Below are 21,161 nucleotides of genomic sequence, written 5' to 3'. Positions count from 1 at the left end.
AAAATGACAGGTGAGAAAAACAAACAAAGGTGGAAAAGGTTTCTATCCATTTTTTATTATTGTTATTACTTCAATTTACACTGGAGCCTTGAATTATGGTAGAGTTCTGTTCCAACAACACCATTTTTTTTTAAGTCGGAATACATATATTCTCTCAGTAGTTTATGCAAACTCAGTAGTGAAGTCATAATATTAGTTCCAGTAATTAGTTACACTTCCAAACCATAAATACAAAATGATCACAAAAAAAATACTGCAAAAAAAGGAGAACAATTCCTTTCCTTTACTCCTGTGATTGATCTACATTTGAGAAAATGGGTTTGGAACTGTTATTATTTTAATTTCTTACCAGGACTTACCCCTTGTTATCATTCTTATAATTGATTCCCTGGAACACATACCCAAGAGGAACCTGAAACTTTGACATTTAAGATCTTCTTGGCAGGGAATGTGCAGGTCATGATGTACACTGCTCAGAATTGGACTGGGCCCCGTCAAATGGTACTCTCTTGGCAGTCACCTTCCAGAGCTCCTGAAATTGCAACACGGGGAATCCATTCAACAAACTTGAAACTGTAAATAAAAAGCAAAATGGAGTCAAAGACAGGTGTGTGTGTTTTTTTTTTTTTTTTACCAGTTGATCAATGCGTTCATACTGAAGAAACTGTGGGAAGGTAGAAGGGATCTGTTCCACTGTGTAGCTACATTGTCCATCCACCAGGTCCTCGAGCTGTGAAAGGCAATGTCTGAAGTGGTTGTAGGCGTCGCAGGATACGTCCATATTTCGTAGCGTGAAGTTGAACCTAGACAACACCGGAGTACGACTTCATAATTACTGTGGTGGTTTTATGGACACACCTGTTTTTATAAAATAACAACCTATCTTAAATTAACATCGATAGGTAAGTGCAAATGATATAATGCTGAGTGATTTAAAAGGGAAGACTGCTTGGTGTCTGTGTTTACCTTTTTTCAATGGATATAAAGACGGTGCAGGCGTGAGCAAAGTTATTGCATAGTCGGTAGAGTGTTCGGAAGAGGCCGTCTGTCAGGTCATCGTCATAGCAAACTGGTGACACGAAAACATACACAAAAGAAGTATTCTGCTTTTTCATCAGCACTGGTGAGTAAAAGTAAAACATACCAAAGTGAATTGTGGAATTTTGTGCAGTGCAGTATTAGAGCAGAAAAATCTGCCTTACATGGGGACATCATATACGGTACACTTCACAAAGCCAACAGCATAACAGTAACTAGCTGTGACAGCTTGCCCATGTAATAGGTAACTTCTTCACCAACATTAATCGCTATCGGCCCTAGGAATTATGCAAACGGATAAAAAAAATGATCATTTGTAACTCTGTCACACATTAAGCAGTTTTGAAGACATAGTGTGGAGGCTGGGTTTAATGTTTTAACATGAAAACAAAGCAAGTGCTAAAGTTTCAACAAGAGTTAGTCAAATTCAAAATGAACCAACTTTACCTACCATCAGCAGCAATAATGAAGCTGGTGTTGTCATGTATATCAGCTACTTCCTCCTCTGTCCAGCTAAGGTCCACGTCAGGATCTATAGGTGAAGCACATGGACAAACAAATAATTAAAGAAGAGCCATATTTTACTTTTTTGCTACTGTTAATTACTGGTAAGGATCAGCATGAGGTTAAGGATGAGGATGTCATTCAAAGAACACCCCACTTTCCAGACAAATCTGAAAATTCTGAAAACAAGTATCACAGAACAACACATTTTAAAAGTGAACTAATGCCATTAATACCAAGACCACAAGTACTTTTCATGCATACAATTGTTTTTATTACCTGTACAAAGGTCAGACTGGAGCCAATCCAACTGTCTCACTCTCACTTCACCACCTGGTGGATGAATACAACAGTGTATCCATCTTTTTTTTTTTCAATGTTATGAGTTGCGTTGAAATTGGAATGAGTTCTATTTGCAAATGACTCACCCGCACGCTCAATCATGTGTTCATTTAAAGATATGTTTCTTCGGCACATGCTTAAAAGGTCCTCTCCGACATCTGAAACATTCAATCGTTATAAAAATACCACACATTAAAAAAACACCTTGAACTTCAAAATAAGGCAGTTCACAATAAGTGAACTGCCTAAAGCCATACCTGTGCAGTACACTCGTTTGGCTAAAGTGGCCATGATGACGCTAGTTAAACCGGCACCGGCGCCTAACTCCACAACCGTTGCCCCTTTGAACAGGAGCGGCTCCGAGAGGATGAAGTCGGCCAAAAGTAACGCTCCTCTCCAAACCTGGTGGAACACAATCGCTTGTTGAAGCAGCCAACGAAGATGCAAATGTTCACCTTAGTTATTTTTAACTGGCAACTGCTTCTTTTTCTGTTTTTGCCTTTAAAACCACTTCCCATGCTTCCTGAAAAAAATATTTTTAAAATACCACAAATCTATGAACCTGAGAGGTCACGGCAACTTTACTAACCTGTTTGCCAACATCCTCCAAGGGTGTTGCCATAGTATGTTCTGCAATGTACATAAAACAAACAAAATATATCAAACGTGTCCTACAGTTTGACCAAATAACAAAAACAGCTTTTCCAATACCATAACAATTTGATCCTTACCGAGCCGTATAATGTCGTCAAAGCACTCATCTGCCTCATCGTCTTGGTCTTCTTCGTTTTGCAGAGCAGAGTTATGGGATTGCTTGAGAATAACAGGGCAGACCACTTCTCTGCTCCTGCTGCTGCTATCCTCTGTAGAATCATTCCTAGGTCTGGAGAAATGCAAAACATTTGTAATGAGAACTGCTACAGGAACTGATCTGGAGCGCTTCCCTACCTATGTGTGACATCAAGATCTCCATCCTCATCCAAGGCCGGTTCTACATTTCTTTCACTATCCTCTTCTTCATCTTCTCCTTGTGCAGAATGTGTTTCAGTATCACTGTTTTCTCTTGTGCCCTCATCATTCCTCTCCGGCTTTTCAGCATTGGACAAAAACTTGAATTTGGAGATGAAAACTGGATGAACACATGGAAAAAAATATATTCCTAAAAACTGTAGTGTGTACACCTGTTGCCATTCATCCAGAATAAGTCAGCATATCAACTTTGTGTCCGATCTCCAGTTGTTGGAGCTATAAATAAAATAGTCAACCAACATGTCAGAGGGTCAAATTTCGGGCATGTGCTTACATAAGGAACACACAAAAAAAACAAGATGAACTGTTGAATATTAAATTTGTCTACCTGCATAGCATTCAAAAAATAAATATACTTTTGCCCTTATACATACCAGGCTGTCCAACATTGTTAAGCCGTGTCATTCGTTGGCGAGCCATAGGCAGGAACATGTGAACATCTGACAGCACACTATCATGTTGAAAGATGATCTGGTTCATGGCTTTTTAATCATAATCTTAGGACAGTAGAACCTCGGAGTCATCTGCTTGGAAATATATGAGGAGATTGTGAGCGTGCAGGATTTCAATACAGAAACTAAGCTCCTTTAAAAATGGCGTGCCTAAATGTCCGTAGAAGCGAGAACCTCAATGAAAATAGATGGTGTCATTAAACATACGGACAACCAAGTTGTCTCAAATGTGTTTTACCAAACTACAAATGTGCAAAATATGATTTAAAACTGACCTCGAATGTGAGCTAGGCGGAAGACACACCTCCTTCCAGCAGCTTTGTATGGTGTACCGTCATAACTCGTCCGGAGTAAATAAAGCAAGGTTCCGTTTTGTCGCGATATGGTGTACGGTCATAACTCGTCCGGAGTAAACAAAGCAGTGTTCCGTTTACACAGAGCCATATCAACAACCTTAAAACCATGGAATAAAATAAACATACTTCATCACTTAAATCTGTCATTAATCAAAATTAGACTTAAATGCTTGATTGTCGAAACATTTGGTGACTTTACGTTTTATTTCATGTACTGTTGCAGTAGCATATGCATTTGCATATGCAAATAAAATTATTGTGTATGGGAGGACAAAGCCTCTACAAATACAGTATTGGTCACTGTGGTTGACAATATAAGAGGTACTACAAAATTTGTAATTGTATATGTTAATTAATTATTGTATTTGTAATTTAATGCATTACACCACAGGTCATGTAAATGATCTTATTTATACAATACTTGAAAGTAAATGACCTACATAGTTCTGCAGTTCATTAATTACAGTAATAAAGATTGGTCAAAGTAACTGCAGCGTCAATCAAAAGGGCATTCTTACTCTTCAACAGTTTGTTGAACTGTATTGCATTATTGTTTGATTGCTGATATATAATAATCCCAATTGCAGTAAATTTATTATTATTAGAAGTACAGAATATATAGCTGTGATGTCAACATTCCCCCAACTGAACATTGGCTAGAAACTCTGTTGCAAAGAAGATTGTTATTCATACAAAGAAAATATAGTAGGTCTTTTTTTGTTTACAAGACTTTACACTATGCTTTGGAAAGTGACAAAGATTTAATAATAAATCAACAGTGTTAACATGTATTACATAACTATATTTGTAAATACATAAACAATCTTATGCAAAGTGTGTAAATGCTGAGTAGAAATCCAAGGAGTTTGGTACAGAGGTTCAAAATACAGGACAAAGCAGAAAACTCAATTGGGAGGTTGGAGTGACAACAAAGCAACAAAAAAAGAGTTCATGGTTTGTCCAACACACTTTTTCCACAACCCAATCACTATTTGCATCAAGTCTCATTTCATAAAAACCTGTGATTATGAAAATAAGCCTACTCAAAATAATCGTTTCTAAGAATAGGTTTTAATTCTTCATTTATGCTTGAAAAGCCAGCAAAGCAAGAATCACCATCTTGACATTAACAATCATGCTCAACATTCTACAAGGGTAATCTAAATACAGTTAATATTCCTTTCGTACGGGAATATTTTGAAATCTTGGAAGTGCAGGTTACAAAGTGATATACTAGAAATAATTGAACTTGATGGAATTGCGCTACAAAGCCTTGATCTTCATGTACTCTGGTTTTTATACTTTATCTAAAAATAATTTTGTTTATAAGTCCATTTGTTATTTTCATTTGTAGAACAACCAGAGGATACACATGACACAAATACATAAATGTAGAGCCAATTATCGATCCAATTAAAAGCCTTCAATATGCTGTAGTGAACTTCAGTATCCTGTTTTTTCTTTGGAACTTGTATTGATGAAGCTAAACTGCTTTTTTTTTTTTTTAACAGATGGGAATATTAAGGCACTCGTGTACCTACCTGATATTTTGCAAAAATGTCTATCATCGTGTCAAACAGCTCCAATATTCACCAGACAATTAAAAGTAGATTTTCCTTGGATCAGAAATGATACCAAGTAAAAATAAACACAACTGCTATGACAGATATAAAATTTGTAGTTCAGTCAAAGAAGAATAAATTAAACAGGTCTGGGTGTGTTTCTGACAAATGATCACACGGATACAGCTATCATAGTGTATTTCAAAATAAACTTCACGTAAGACAAACATGTCGCTCACTTGTGATCAGACAGTATGAAGAAGTGCACCCAGCTAATATCAGGTGAAATAATTGTGAATGGGTCATAAGAGTGACAGCAAGACTAATTGTAAAACAATTAGCGTCATCACTACAGATGATGACACTCTTTGTAACTTGCTGTGCTGCTCAGAATGCCTTCTGATCACCTGTCTGACCACATACGAGGAAAGGCAATGATTTTGGCAACCCATAAAACACAAATATCTATACTTACTCCATACAATGCCCCAAAATTCAAAGTTAAAGGCTTGTGACAAAGTCATTTAGTCGTAATTCTTTTTAGTTTCCACTTCGACCTGATGCCGTGAGAAGCTAACTACTGGATACTATATAAACTATGTTTATTTGTAAATTAAGAAATTGGACAAAATAGTCATTAGAAAATGGATAAGAATCATCTAAATTCATGCATTGATCTTTTTCAAAGACACAATGTACCCTGCCCTGTAAAGAATTAGTTAAGGTCAAAAACTTGCCTTGCTTCCTACCTACACAACAACTGTATATATTTCAGCAGTGCTGTATTTCAACCCTGTGTGCAGTTAATTTGCTGCATTTAAGGCCTGGGATGTCAAAACAAATATGACTTATGACCTTTATCCCGAATATAACAGAAAATTAGATGCATATTATCTTTGTGTCACTCTTGAAACTGACTGCCTTGGTTATGCCTGTATATGCAACCATAATACCAGAAAATACAAATTATGTTACATTCAAAAATAGTTGTATTTTTAGTCTCCCATAAAAATCATTCATCAAACAATCTCTGTAACCTGCAACGACAACCAAATCTGACATTTTCTCCCAACTCGCTTCATGTGGTAAAAATGCTCTCTCGTTGATGGTTAGCATCGTTCCAGGAGCTTGAAGCTGACGAAGGCATCAGAGGTGGCTGTCTGATTCACATTTGTCACCAGTTCCATTTTCCAGCGGCCAAGTAGAAAGTCCTTGTTCGATGAAATTCATGTTGCTCTCGTTAAGCCGTCGCACGCGGTAGGTTTCATAGTGGATGTTGTGTGTCACATCTTTCAGGTCCTGCAGGTGAGACCTTTAAAAGCGGAGCAAAAATCAAAAATCAAATCTCAGGTCAAATGTAATCAAAGGTGTATGTTGCAAGTAGATTGTAGTTAAATAGAGAAGGGACAAGTTGTTATGTAAGTGATAATCCCTGATTGCACTTTAGTCCTTAACACCACAGCTCAATTGGAATTTGTTAATTAAGACTCTGACACTCACAAGTGAGCCTAAAAACATTCGGTAGCTTTTGAAACAAGCAACAAAGGTATATGCACGTTGTGTATTTTTGGCAAAGGTTTCTAAAGCCGCCACTAGAGGTCACCAGAAAGTCTATTTCAATTGCCGGTCCCAAGGCCAGAAAAGAAGCATCTGGGATGAGTTTTCTAAAATCTTATAAAATAATTGCCGGAAACACATTTAAATTTAATTAAAAAAAAAAAACATGATATTAATACGAAAGAAGAAAAGGTCACCTGATGAGGAGATCTCGCAGATTGGCAAACTCACAGTGTGCCACGTTTTCGACTGTAATAAGAGGGACACAAATAAGCTCATTTGTTTAAAAACCTGATTAAAACATACAGAATTGTAATATCTCAACGGGGATGTATTATGAACATTGACATTTAGTTGTCCGAAAATGTGACATTATCATTTTCCGTCATTTAAAATTAATTTCAAAATCTAAATCATTTCTTTGTCCACCAGTGTCAGAAATAATATTCTGTTCCATTTTTTTCCCACTCCTCACCTTCAATAATTCCCCACTTGGTTTTACGGCCCAACACCTTATTTCCATTCACCTGATGCTCCTTGTCAGTTCCCACCACGGCAAAGGGAATACTTTCCTGCTTACAAACATAAAAGCCCATCTACAATGACAATGAAGCCCTTGGCACTGTCCAAAGAATGCACTTCACATTTCCTCCTCTCTTGTTTCTAAAGGATGAACTATGTTCCTACCCTGATCCTGTCATTGAGGAAGCGTTCCTCTGGATCCTCATCGTATTCTTTCTGGGGATAAACACGAATCCCGTTGCCTGCCAAGTCTTGCCTTATCTGTTAGCGATTCAAAGGTGAAACACAGGTCAAGTTGAGAATGGAATACAAACTACGACATGTCCTTACCCTCTCCTTGAACTCTTGTCGTTCCTCAATGGTAAGTGTGTCAGCTTTAGCGATGACAGGCACGATGCTTACGATCTTTCCCAACCTCTTCATGAACTCCACATCGATGGGACGTAACCTGGACGCACATTTTGATCAGTACCTATTTTTATGGTTTTTAACAACTCGTGCACAACAGAACAAAATTGTATACAAGCAAATTGTAGATTGGACATTTCTCGAAATCTGTGGCTATGTTTCATCACAATGTACAAAAAAACTTTTTGTTTGCATGGATTGTGTTGAGTGGAATTTTTTTTACCTGTGTCCTGTTGCAGCCAGGAAGTAGATGCAGCAGTGGACTCTAGTGTCAGGTATTCTCCTCTTACGGTTGACATGCAGCTCTTCTCGTAGATATTTTTCATACTGCTCGTTGATGTACATGACGATAGGCTCCCAACTTCAATAAAGACAAAGTAGGCAACATAAATGAGCTACAGATTTTTTTTTTTTTTAACAAAAGCCTACATTCCAATATGAATTAACAATACGATATTAATGATTTAAATGTGGATAGATGTTTTGTGCGTGTTTCTTCATGGCCTCGGGCTTTATGTGCCACCTACCAGTTCTCATTATTGATCTGGTCTCCAAATCCTGGGGTGTCAATCACTGTCAGTTTCATTTTCACCCCCTTCTCTTCAATCACTAGACAGGAATGCATAATACAGTACGATGCATGAATATATAAACGTAGAGTATTTATGATTTGTTCTAAATGAAATAATAGTGACAATTATTCAACTGGTCAGAAAAAATATATATTTTCTATCATGTTGATGTTGAGTTAAAGAGCAAAGGCTATCATTGGCAATGTTGAGTAAGCGCTGAAGAATCTCCTTTCAACGGAAGCAAGGACGCAAACATCTGCTACCTGAATCATTACCATTTTCACAAACCTACAATAAAGCACCACATGCACCGTCTAGACCGGTTTGCAAATCAAAAGTACAGTACAGAAAATGTCGAAACACCTCCAACAACAACGACGACTCGCCGCCGTGTTGGCCTGAGATTGACTGTCAAGCGAGCCGTCACCAAGCAGACGCAAATGACATAAACAGATTGACGGAATTGGCGTGGTGTGATCTAATGATTTGTCATTTCCCATCCATCTCTACACACTCCTAGGTAAACTCGTTTTTTAATGGACTTTACAGTCACCATTGCGCAACTGCTGTTTCACTTCCGAAAAATCTTCTGGCGCTGGCCAAAACCTGCACTGACATTTGGGAATGGTTATATTCTGTACCTGTTGATATGTAATTCTAGATATGAAGCAAGGCTCCACCATCAAGATTGAGCTAGCTGCCGGTGATGAGTGCAAATATTTTTTCATTTAGTCCCCGAAGCGCTCGAGAATCTCATTAAAAGCAGGAATGCGGGGAACAATAAAAACAGATGCATGTTAACTTTTAACAATAACGATCTACATGATTAATAAAGCTGTGTTTTTGGAGAAAACACATGTAAGCACATTGATAACACAGGTGGAGATTAAAAGACCAGAACCTCAGGCATGTGAGCCACACATAGGCTCATCCACAAATTGAAAGGATGTGATGCTTTTGTTTTTAGAGTCCAGTCATGTGGAGGGAAGCCGCTTCTGCTTTGAGGATTTTCAGTCACCAAAAAAAATAAAATAAGTGGGGGACTTTGTTAGGTTAAAATGAGGGTGTCATGTGATGAATCCTTGCACGCCTGAGTTCCATGACCATATCTAGGCCTTTTACTGCAGCCTGCTGTTATGGTTACATTTCTGCACGGCTGAAGCTTTCCCTGTTCTCTATATTTCAAATGTGACATGGCTTGAAGAGTCATGAGATGGAGAAAATGTTTACAAGTGATGTCGCACAGACTACAAATCCACGAGTGAAAAAAATAAAAACAGTCATGCAGGATATGTGAACTCACTGTGGCTCACTGACTGCAGCTTGACTGTCTGGGAGATTTTCTCCTCGTAATTTGGTGTGCAGGATTTCCTACTGACTTTGGATTTGAAGAGAGTGTTGACCATGGTGGACTTCCCCAAACCACTCTGACCTGAAGAAACAAATTAGATGTTTATTTTTTTCCCCCATAACTTTAAGACTTTTGCCGGTATTTTCCACAAACGGAAATATATTCAAATCAAGTTTGTATGCATTTATCGAAACGGCTGCCGAATAGCGGGCCGGCAAATTTTGCCTCTGCATGTAATTAATGAAGAATTGAATGCTCACCAACCACCATGATGTTGAACTCAAAGCCAGCTTTCATGGTCTTGTGTCTCATCTGGTCCAGCACTGCCTCAATGCCCACATAGCCAAACAAGTCACTGCCATGGATGAAACTCATCTGCAAGTCTGGCACAGATTGGCAAACTTCCACCTTCACCTCTGACTCCACCTCTTTCTTCATCTCTCCTTCCTCCATTCCTTTTTCCTTTTCCTTCTCCTCCACATGGACCTCCACTCCATTTTCTTTCGTTTCTTGGACGGAATTCTCGGATACGCTGCTCGCTAGAATTGCTTGGCTCTTGTCGTCTGTGGCTTGCTCTTCTCCCAGGTCGCCATTCTCCTTCTCCTCTCTCTCCTCCATCAGGCAAGATACCGCTACTTTCAGATCTCCAGCACTTTCTGTGGACACAGATGGAGATTGGAGGTTAGTTGTAAAAGAGATTTAAATAATTTCATTAGTTGGAGGTCGATGTTAATTAACTAGGGACTTGGCTAAGAGCTACTATAGTCCACCAAGAAAGCTCTTTTTTTTATTTCATATTCTTAAATATTTAAAAAAAAATTAAATAGATATATTTTATAAATATATATTTTAAATAATATATATTTTTGAATACATATATCTTTTGTATTATTTTCTCAGCGCCCTCATTTTGCCCCGGGAGAGAAACAAAAAAATCCTGGAGCAACGCCTGTAATCAACTTCACACCATCTCGTCTTCCAACCTAAAGTTTGAAAGGAGAAAAATGTAACACCCTTTGCTTAGATTCACTTTAGATTCTCTCAACAACCGTCAAACAATTTAACACGTCAATGTTATTAACACCTACTTTAACACCCAACATCAGGGGTGATTCCAAGATCATGGCCCAGCAAGATCAATTTCAATAAAAACAACAAAAATGGACCTTTAGATGTAATGCAGCTGAACATAGTCACATGACACAACAGCTTACTTCTCTCATTCTAATTTAAACAAAGGTTAGTGGTCTGTCACTGACCACCTGAAACATTTCTTAACTGGAAACAAAAAATCCCCAACATAAATAGCGAGCTAGAATGAGATTCAACAAAATAGGAATTAATATTACCAAGACGTAAATGCAAACTTGAGAAAGAGCATGCTGCTGTTCCCCTGACAGGGAAACAAAATATGGTGCAGGTCCATGTTTACCTGAGCAGTGAAGCACCCCAAGTGTTTGTGTACAGTCTGTGTCTGTAGTCTGGTCTGTGCTGTGCTGTAAGAGGATTGACACTTGGGTGCATATGTGTGTCTGCCTCCAAAGGCATGACAGAAGCACGTGTGATTAACTTTTTACGGTTATAGGTCGTATTCTTTTAAATAAATGGTCAGTACCGTAATTTTCGGACTATAAATCGCGTTTTTTTTCATAGTTTGGGTAGGGGGGGGGCGACTTATACTCAGGAGTGACTTATATACATATATATGTTTTTTTTCACTTTTTTGGGCATTTTATGGCTGGTGCGACTTATACTCCGGTGTGACTTATAGTCCGAAAATTACGGTAGTTGTGAAATAATTTGCGTCATCTTTCAATTTCTCTGAAATCCCAGAATGATTGCCAATTTAGTTTCCATCTGTAATTTCTATAATTCAATAATAATGACAAAAATAGTAATAACAACAACAACGATAATAATGAAAATTATTATTATCATTATTATCACACACACACACACTCCTCACACACAAACTGAGTCCCCCCCTGAAGTGTTAAGCTGCATCATTTAATCAGCTAAAAATATCCAACTGTAAAACCATTGGAACACTGCTAATCCTGATGAGTAGTGACACAGTAGGAGTGAAACAAGTCTGGGTTTCCTTTAAATACTAAAGTAAGCTTTCATATTATTGTAACAAAAGTTATATAAATATATATATATATATAAATAAATTATATATATATATTCCAGAATTAGTTACATGAAGCAATGTTTTTTTTTTTTTACTCCAAGGGGGAAGATTAATGAGGAGACATATATTTTGAAGACAAAGTCAACAACGTATGTGCACTCAAAGCCTCTCGGACAAAGTGTGCAATGACTAGTAATGTATGTGAAACGCAAACAGTGTGTCAGAGAAACGGACACAAACTCATTTCCTAAGGACACACAAAAAAAGGAAGGCAAACACACATTGTAGGAAAGAAACAGACACAAACAATAAAGAGAGGGAAAGAGACACACATATGACTTCTTCCTCTTTCAGTCCTGATTTTGCACAGCAAGAGAATTGAAACATAGTACTTCTCATGTATGTGGTTCTTCTTACATACTACCTCGGCGAAAAAAAAGCTCCGTGAAGAGATTCCGCAAACCATTCGGATTTGAATTAGCTGAAGAATTGACAGCGAGAAAGAAATGCCGCACAAACATGTTGACTGAACAACATCACAACGCACAATGGAAAAAGTATGTGAAGCTTTTGGCAATAACCTTAACCAAATATTTCTTGTACTTGAAGATCAGACCAATCAGAAAACTGTTCTGCAATGTTCTTGCACTGGCTTGAGGCGATCTGAGGGAGAGGAGCAATTTGCTCCAACTATGGACAATCTGTCATAACATGGACTGATGAAGATAACAGTTTTTTTTTTAAAATAAATACCTTTTCCAGTTAGCAATTTTGTGTTCTTGTGAGACCATTCACTCAACTGGTATGCAATTTCTAAAGGGCGAACTGTGAATGATTCCATAAATGATGAGTGAAATAAAACCACCAAAACATGGAATTGTGCTATTCTCTCAAAACGTGAAGAATTTTGTCCCTGACAAACTCTGAAATACAATTGCATGTAAAAAATGAAAGCACGATTGTGAAAAATCATTTAGGCGCAGCTTAACCTGACCTACTCCAGACAATGAGAGCGAAAGAATGCCGATTTATCCAAATATTCGTTCATCCGTCTTCCGAAGTGCTTTGAGAATAATTGCTTGAGGTTGTAGTCAGAAAGCTCTCCAAAATATGATTTGACAAATTCCCACTGCTGAGACATCCTGTCTGCAAACCCAACGCATTCCCCCCCCAAGGCACTGACGTTTGACACTCAACCTGGATTTATGATGCGCCATGAGTCATGAGGTGATTCACGACATACCTGAAGACGTGGAGTTTGCCTCGCATCTAGATATTCAAAAGTCAATAGATATACACGAAAATCATCCTGTTAAGATAATTAAATCTGTGCACAGTATGATCTACACGTTGTGAGGATGCTTGGAAGATGTGTGTCACTGTGTCACCAATGGTTCAATGCAATGGATTCAATAAAGCAGAGAGAATTTGTCAAACCTTTCAAAAAAACAAAACATTTTTTTAGGTAGCGTCCATCCATTTGGTATACTAGCAATGTATTATTTCCCTTTATTTGCAACTTTATTCTAATGCAATTGCCCATTTATTGTATTTACATTTTTTTGAAAGAGTATGCCATCCATTGAAATTGTAAAAACAAAAAAAAAAGACATCTACATCCTTAAAATGTAATACACAATTTCGACGCAGAACTTTAAAGTGCCGGTTGTTTGATATTAATAATCAAAGCTGAAGTTTCGATTTAAAGCAGATTGTGAGTCTTGCATGCCACAATAAAGTTATTTGCAGGACTGCTTGATTCAAGAGTTTCAAAGAGGCCTGCTCAACAGAGACCCCCCCCCCCCCCCCCTTCCACATTCTGACCGCCAAAGTGGACCAGTTCTGTCAGCCTTCATTGTTCGCCCAAGAGACTGAGCGTACCCCATTGATATCCATGGGGGGATGCAACGAACAAAAAAGAAATTCCTACCTTCAACTATTCCAAATTCCCACTTGTCTGGCAGCCGCTTCGCTCTTTTTTTTTTTCTTGTGTTGTTTCGAAACGCTCCTTTCTGGAAAGGTTGCTACAAGGTTGATGTCCTGCACTCTGCCTTTGTATGTTTTCCTCTCTGACTGCCTCACGCTCGCTCTCCCCGATGTGAGGAGAAGTGCGAGGAGCCGGCCAAAGAGAGGGACGAAGAAGAAGAAGAAGAAGAAGAGGGGGGTTTTGGTGGCTAAAAGCAGCACCGGGATCCATTCACATGTAAATTGGCCAAGGAGCTTCCACTAATCCCCATGCGGAGAAGAACGCCTGCCTGCCTGCCTGGCTCCCCTTCGCCTTGTCCTCCCCCCTCTTCTCCGTCAGAACCATTTAGCCTGTCGTGGCTGACCTGACTGCCGCCGGCCGGGCTTGCATCTCCATTCCACACGTAGTACCTGAAAGAAACTCACTATTGTCATCCTTACTTTCTGACTGGACCTGGACATGCTTGCTAAATGGAATTCAAGTACTACAGGTAGCACTTGTACTTGTACTGTAAGTACTAAAACTACACGTACGGCAAGTATTACTACAAGTACTATTCCAAGTATTACAAATACTAATAGTACAAGTGCTACAAGTACTACTACAAGTACTACTACTACTACTACTAGTACTGCTACAACTACAACTACTACAAGTACTACTACTACTACAAGCACTACTACAAGTACTACTACTAGTACTACTGATGCAACTACCACAAGTACTACTCCGCCTTCACAAACAATTTCTCTAGAAATTGCATTCTCCCGTCTATTAGTAAGTAGTTAGTAGCTGGCGCGCCGGAGCCTATCCCAGCCTACTAGTACTACAACAGGTACTAGTACTACTACCACAAGTCCTACTATTGCTACCACAAGTACCGCAACAATGACTACTACTACAAGTACTACTGATGCTACAACTACCACAAGCACTACTCCGCCTTCACAAACAATTTCTCTCGAAATTGCATTCTCCCGTCTATTAGTAAGTAGTTAGTAGCTGGCGTGACGGAGCCTATCCCAGCTGGGAAAAAAAAAAAGTCATTTTCAAGTCATCAAAGCCATTGGAGATCAATATCCTGAAATCTACTGGATTGCATCTTCTCATTGTCCTACTCCAACTTGTCCAGTCACTGGTACAGGCCAGCCAATGAGGTATCACATTTAATTGTGTGCATTTAAAGAACAAATAACAGATTTGGAATCTATGGTGAAGAGATGATTTCTAGAAATCAATGCAACTGTCAAAATCAGTGCACACTTTCCCTCCAAGTAAGCCAGCAGTTCCTATCTGGCTCTGCTGTGTAATGGGTGTGTCTGTATAAGCTCCAGGTCCATGACATTCTATTGTAAACTTTGCTCTAGACATACGCGAGGGCTGATGTCTGGAAGTCGTCCTCACCACAACGCAAACATAAATCACGGGGATGCAATATTTGAAAGTTTGTATACTGCGCTTCATAATAGCATAAGGTAAATGTGGTTGGATTACAATTAGTTTAACATACGATGAAAGGAAATGTGTATACTCGAATTGTAAAGAACTTTTAGATATTTGTAATCTTCAAAATAATCAACTCATATTCAATTTATGGGACATGTCTTAATGTTTTATTTTATTTTTGTGCTTATTTGATCTATGAAGCATGCAGCTATTTTTTTTTTCCAAAATGTATTTTATTATATAGCCAGATGTTATGTGACGCATGTTGCTATGGATTTTCTTTTCATAAATTATTTCATGAAGTTAAACTGAAATCATATGTCAAGGCATTTGGTCATCTCTGAACTGAATGTTCCTTTCCACTTCCTCACACACACAATGTTACTAAGGAGCTGAGGGTGAAAAAAAAAAAAACATTTTAAGACAAAATTAAGCAACTCTCATCATCCATTCTAATTAATCTCCAAAAAAAAAAGTCACACCGGAGTAGTTTCCACATATCTCGTATGAAGTGCCAACCAAGACAGTTTCGCAATACAATAAAATGAACAAAAAAAGAGAAACATACATAATATAACTGGTCTAACCACAAGTTTAAAGAGTCTAAAAAAAGGAAGAAGAAAAGTTTTCTTTACCTGGTGGTGTGGAGACCTGGCACTTCAGCAATGACACACAACTGGGCAGGATGTCATATGTGTGTAAGGAGGGGTGTGTATATGTGTGTGTATCAGTCAGAAGATGATGCATTTCCTGGCTTGTGGCAAGGGGAACCGTTTCCTGGTTGAACTTTTTTTCTCAGTTTCAACACCCAACATATCAGATGGTGTATACTGAGTAGAAGACATTTCCATAAATTCAAAAACAGTCCAAGATCCTGCAATTATTGAACTACTATATAGAATCAATGTGAAATACATTCGACTGAAGACAACAACTGTGAAACACGACAATTTAGAAATGTCTTAAAACAAACATGCACAAAGTATTCAATTCTCTCAATCCTGTGAGTTTCTGACGTAGTGATCATGTTACAGTCATACGACTCCACAGTCACCTCCGAATCTTGACGAATGACATTTCCTAACCATTGCACTGCAGTTGCCTGACCTGAAAGGGGAGGCAACGTCAAACAGTCCTGAAGAAAATGTGGAAGCCGTAACCTTCTGTCAGTAACTCGAGAAAAGTATGTAAATCTTCAACTTCCGGATGCTAGTTTGTAGTTTGTGGCTTACCATGACCTGGATGACTAAAAATCTACACAGACACTTTCTTGTGTCAAAATAAAAAGCTAAAAAAATATAATATAAAATAAAAAATAAATAAAAGTCTGAACAAATTGTGATGAGCAAAAATAAAATAACCTTTTTGACCCATTTGGATCACTGTGATGCATCAAGTAGAAAAAAAGGGGTTCAAGTATTTAAAAACAAGTCCAACTAAATCAATCTTTTTACCAATAACAGTTCCGAAGGGTGACTCGGTCCTCCCTGGCACTTTGCATACTCCTCAGCATATCTATCGGGGGCCACGTGAAACACATTCGACTCTGATGTCAAGCAGGAGGCGTAAAATATTATTCTGAAGTCACTCATTTTCACTCACACCCAAAAACGCCTCATGTGAGTGTGAATGTTTGTCAATCTCCTCGTCAGCCCTGCTGATTGACCGATGACCGTTTTTGTCGATTATATTTCTTGATGACTTTCTTTCTACCTGCCTCCACGACAGCGTTGTCACGTTTTCAAAACACTTGAGAGATGACAGCATTCCAACATCGCCCACATTATACACTTCCCAGACATCTCACGTTCCCACGCTGCTCCTTCATCCGATACTAAAACGAGATTCCCATGGTTTATATTTCCAAGACTACAATAACAATCTTTGTGAAAATGCAGATACCTGGAGAACATATCTTTTATCATTAAGAACATTTCTTAACTCATCTAATGTCTTCAACATTGCTTGGGAAACACATGAAAAAGACATTGTACTGTTGTGAGAGTACGAAGATATACGTAGTATTTGATTCCCCAAGTTGACACAAAAAAAAATTAAATAGAAATTTGTATTTTGTTTGAAAATGGATGGATGGATTTGTAAATTGATGGGTGTGGCCTGTGGCCTTCAAGACAGCGCCACCTTTTGGATGCTTCTACATGCAACAAATTGAAGAGGACAACATGGACGACAACCCGAATTGATAGCCAGACAATACTAGGGCGCCTGATATGACTAATCACACTGACACATTCACACACTGAAGTCTGGCAAGTGAATCACGACGCCGTCAGCGAGTGAACGATATGTTGTAATTTATGACTCCAAATGCATTGTGCAACAACACAAGTTGGTGGCCAGGCTTGTGAAATGAACAATAGTACTGTAATAAATGTGAACTAGGCAGTTAAAATATATTTAGACTCAAAAACACCCAACACAGTGAATTTGGAATCTCACTGGATCTGTTTTGTTTATTTAACCTTCAAACTTCATTGTTGCTTGCTTTACGTCCACCGGGGTCCTCCGATGGGAATAAGTTATTGTCCCATGTTGATTTGATCTTCAAGTGGTACTGTGCACTGTTTATTCAGGCTGAAGAGTAGGAAAAGTGGAGCGTCTTATCGAGCAGTGGGGTGATGCCTAGTTCAATTGGAAATACTCCCGACAGTCCAAAGTTACAGGTAGAAATATTCTAAAAAAAAAATTGGTCAGTTTAAGCATGAATTTGTAAAATAATAATAATAATATATATACAATAATATAAAACCACACATATAAATATAATAATAATAATAATAATACATTATTTTAAGCATGAGGCACATTTGTGGTTGTAATACTATTTTATACCACTAGAGCGCCTCTTTCTCCACAAGATAAAATGGCCCTTTAGGGAGAAGTCATTTGATCCTGGCTACAGGTTCAGCAAGTTACACCAAGAAACAAACTCTTAAAAACAAAACTAAAACTAAACCACACAGGTAAGACGAGGGATTTTTTTTTTTTTTTGGCATATCCCTCATCACAAGAGTAAAAATACAAACACAAAAGGGCATGTTGCAACAATAGAATGCCACTAATTCCATTCTTTCATCATTCTCCATTTGTTGTTTTCTATCTGAATCTAGTCCATCGGCATTATTTTGCTCATTATGTGCTCAAATTTCCAAATCTGTCTTGAGGACGGCGGCAGAATATTTGTTTGACAGCTTAATTGAGACACACTCGTTGACATAGCTTGAATACAAACATTGGAAATAGAGCAGCATGATTTTTTTTAACTGGTTACCAGCAAATCGCAGACCGGCAGGACCAAAGATATTTAGTCTAACCAAAAGATACCGAACTATTACTACAGTATTTGGCAAGTACTGCTAAATGATTCAAATGACCTCCTCGCCTTTTCTTAAGCACTGCCCTCAAGCTGCAATTACCCTTTGACCAACACTTCTTGGAATGAATCTTCAGAATCAATGGCTTGATTGATGGAATTGTCTGAGAATGTCTGTTCAAGAGCTTAAATGACTTTTCAATCATGGGAAAGCTGCTAACCTAGCGAAGTACATTTTTACAAGGGTTAATAAGTCATTAGCATGCTTCTTCGCAGAAGTAGAACTGCCCTAACATCTGATCGGAAAATCTTGGCTTAATTGTGCTTAAGAACCAATTTAAAAAAAAATTGTAATAGATTGGATTTAACAGCACCAGGCTACGAAGACACATGAACCATAAATGGTAAGACCAAATGCCAGGACCAACTAAAAAATTGGCAACGTTGATTTTATAACCATCTGTTCTTGGCAGCACTGACATGGTTGAAATGTTCTTAAAAAGGAGAGCTTGGTACTCATCCCAAAACAGTTTTTCAGCTAGACAGCAACACACCAATGAGTTGAATGTCCTTTTAAAGTCCAGTAATAAAAGCCGTGATGGTCACCGGACCTACTAAGTTTCTTGCATCTCATGTTGTCACATCAAACATTGTCTTTTTTTTTTTTAGATACATTCGTGCAGATAGATAGAAAGAAGAGATTTTACGTTGCTGGAGTCCGATGGAAACGTGAGAGGAAAACAACATGTGATCGCTTTCAGGAAACACATGTGGTCGCTGACCCAGTGTTTCCTTGCATGTGCTGTTTGAGGAAAGTCACAACCTTTCTGTGTTTTCCTCTTGTGTGCACATTTCTATGATGATTAATCATTCCCCAAGTCTATTCTTATGCAATAGCAACAATCACAACATCTATAAGATTGAAGTACTATAAAACTGGACAATAACAAAAAAATACTTTATGGCTATATTTTGAAGACGCTTTGCCCAATGATAAGTGAATGTAGCTGGATCGACTAAAACAAAGCCATCTGTTTGCCAATAAAGACAAGATGGATGATGTAACAGGAGAACGACAGCAAACAAAAGTCAATCAAAAATGGAATGTCTTCAACAGAAGTAAATAAAACCTCCGGGGAGTCACAGTCAGATACCTGACGTCATTGCCTTAAGAAAACAATGCACAAAAGAAAATAGGACTGAACTGAAACAGTTTAGCAAAGAGGAGTTGTACCAAATTCCTTCTGAGCGTTGGATCGTGTAATCTTTTCCTTCTGTGGAGCTTCCCAGGTGACCAGGCAGATGAATCATGTGACCATCCTAATGCTGTAAAAACCCTTTTCAAGCTCCGCCCATTCTCAGAGCTGGCAAGGAGCCTCATGTCAACACAGCACCTTGTTATCATTTTCTTTCTTTTGTTTGTTTTAATGCAATGAACAGTTTCCTGTGGTCGTTGCCATGGAGACGCAATGATGCCAACCCGTGAACTTTACTGCCCTTGTGGGAAAGGAAATGAAGATCTCATCATTGTTTTCCATCCTTTCACTAACTCTTCCTTTCCTGGTCATCTGAATGCTCTCCATCTTAGCTCACTCCCATCTACCTTCCTTTTTCTCCCTCTCTTCTGTTTGTTTGGTATTAGAGGGGTTAGACATGAACGCAAGTGCTCCCTTGGGCCAAAGAGCACATCACAAGGAATTGCTGATGCACATCATGGGAATGACCTTGTCTTGAAGCTCATTGGATAAGTGATAATTGTTTGTAATAAGGCCCGATATGTAGGTTAGGGTGGAGTTCCAAAAAAAAAAAAAAAAAGATGGAGATGTTTGTGGAAAATCCTGGGGCATGAAAAGTAGATAGCAATGATAAGAAAATATAGTGTCTTTAAAATAAAAAATTATAAAATAAATAATAAAATAAAATTTGGAATTTTAAGAATAAAAAAATCAGATGCAAATTTCACTTGCTGCCTGTGATTTGCGACCAACTTTTTTGAGCACTGTCCTAAACCCCGTGCTAGCCTTTGCCCAAAACAGATACACTCTCAATAGGTGTAAAGAACATACAAGGATCTCGCTTTCAATTTGAGAGGCCAAAGGGCACCCCATGTCAAGACAGTTGAGCAGATTGGAAACAAATCCAAGATGAGCTCAGCTGCAGGCAACTATTGCATCCCGACTTGCATGCACCTTTAACACATGGCTTCTGCGACTAAGTTGGGAAGTTACTTTTGAGCATTCTTAGCCCAAAAAAAAAAGAAAGTGTTTCCACTGGAGCATGTACAGACCTGCGTCTAGCCTGCGGTTCAGCGAGGAGTAAAAATGTGTAAAACGAGGAATCCCTTTTTGACACACTAAGGGTAGAAAATTCCCTCAGATCTCCAACCAGAAAAATAAAATATATTTGTATTGTATTGTAGATAAAAGACTCTCGAGGACAGCCGCTCACAATTCACATTGTGTGATGTATCCATTAACTTTGATTCCTTTGTACCATTTCATTTTCTTTCATACCATGCCAGAGAACATGAACGATGTGATAAGGTGTCATTTGGACTAAAGGTCTTTGTTGGAGGGTCACCACTACTG

The 21,161-nt window shown here is 38.3% G+C and overlaps 2 protein-coding genes across 5 annotated transcripts in view; both read right to left on the bottom strand.

The window, feature by feature from the left end:
* Window positions 1–34: 34 nt before the first annotated feature.
* On the bottom strand, window positions 35–3,770 carry mettl22 (methyltransferase 22, Kin17 lysine). The gene is made up of 12 exons (XM_061302321.1): window positions 3,641–3,770; window positions 3,288–3,437; window positions 2,833–3,013; window positions 2,616–2,767; window positions 2,474–2,514; window positions 2,142–2,286; window positions 1,971–2,042; window positions 1,822–1,875; window positions 1,490–1,570; window positions 967–1,069; window positions 635–803; window positions 35–532 (listed from the first exon to the last, which is right to left on the bottom strand). Exons 2-12 carry the CDS (start codon window positions 3,391–3,393, stop codon window positions 458–460), a joined length of 1,179 nt encoding a protein of 392 aa, XP_061158305.1. The 5' UTR covers window positions 3,394–3,437; window positions 3,641–3,770; the 3' UTR covers window positions 35–457.
* Window positions 3,771–4,463: 693 nt separating this feature from the next.
* septin12 (septin 12) overlaps window positions 4,464–21,161 on the bottom strand; it is a 28,044-nt gene continuing 11,346 nt past the window's right edge. Inside the window, exons 1-10 of one of the 4 annotated variants that reach the window (XM_061302318.1) lie at window positions 15,875–16,029; window positions 9,954–10,349; window positions 9,646–9,774; window positions 8,298–8,379; window positions 7,994–8,131; window positions 7,693–7,810; window positions 7,528–7,623; window positions 7,316–7,415; window positions 7,038–7,089; window positions 5,164–6,595 (exon numbers count right to left, since the gene is read on the bottom strand). In XM_061302318.1, the coding sequence (XP_061158302.1) occupies window positions 6,430–6,595; window positions 7,038–7,089; window positions 7,316–7,415; window positions 7,528–7,623; window positions 7,693–7,810; window positions 7,994–8,131; window positions 8,298–8,379; window positions 9,646–9,774; window positions 9,954–10,349; window positions 15,875–15,986 (1,389 nt within the window). In that variant the 5' untranslated portion in view covers window positions 15,987–16,029 and the 3' untranslated portion in view covers window positions 5,164–6,429. Of the gene's footprint in view, window positions 6,596–7,037; window positions 7,090–7,315; window positions 7,416–7,527; window positions 7,624–7,692; window positions 7,811–7,993; window positions 8,132–8,297; window positions 8,380–9,645; window positions 9,775–9,953; window positions 10,350–13,757; window positions 14,080–15,874; window positions 16,030–21,161 lie in introns of those variants that run through there. The other 3 variants (XM_061302319.1, XM_061302316.1, XM_061302317.1) reach the window with 3 other exon arrangements.

Source organism: Syngnathus typhle, linkage group LG17, assembly GCF_033458585.1.
Source record: "Syngnathus typhle isolate RoL2023-S1 ecotype Sweden linkage group LG17, RoL_Styp_1.0, whole genome shotgun sequence".
In the NCBI taxonomy this organism is placed as follows: domain Eukaryota; kingdom Metazoa; phylum Chordata; class Actinopteri; order Syngnathiformes; family Syngnathidae; genus Syngnathus; species Syngnathus typhle.
The sequence above is the reverse complement of the archived record's forward strand: the minus strand, read 5'-3'. Positions and strand labels throughout refer to the sequence as shown.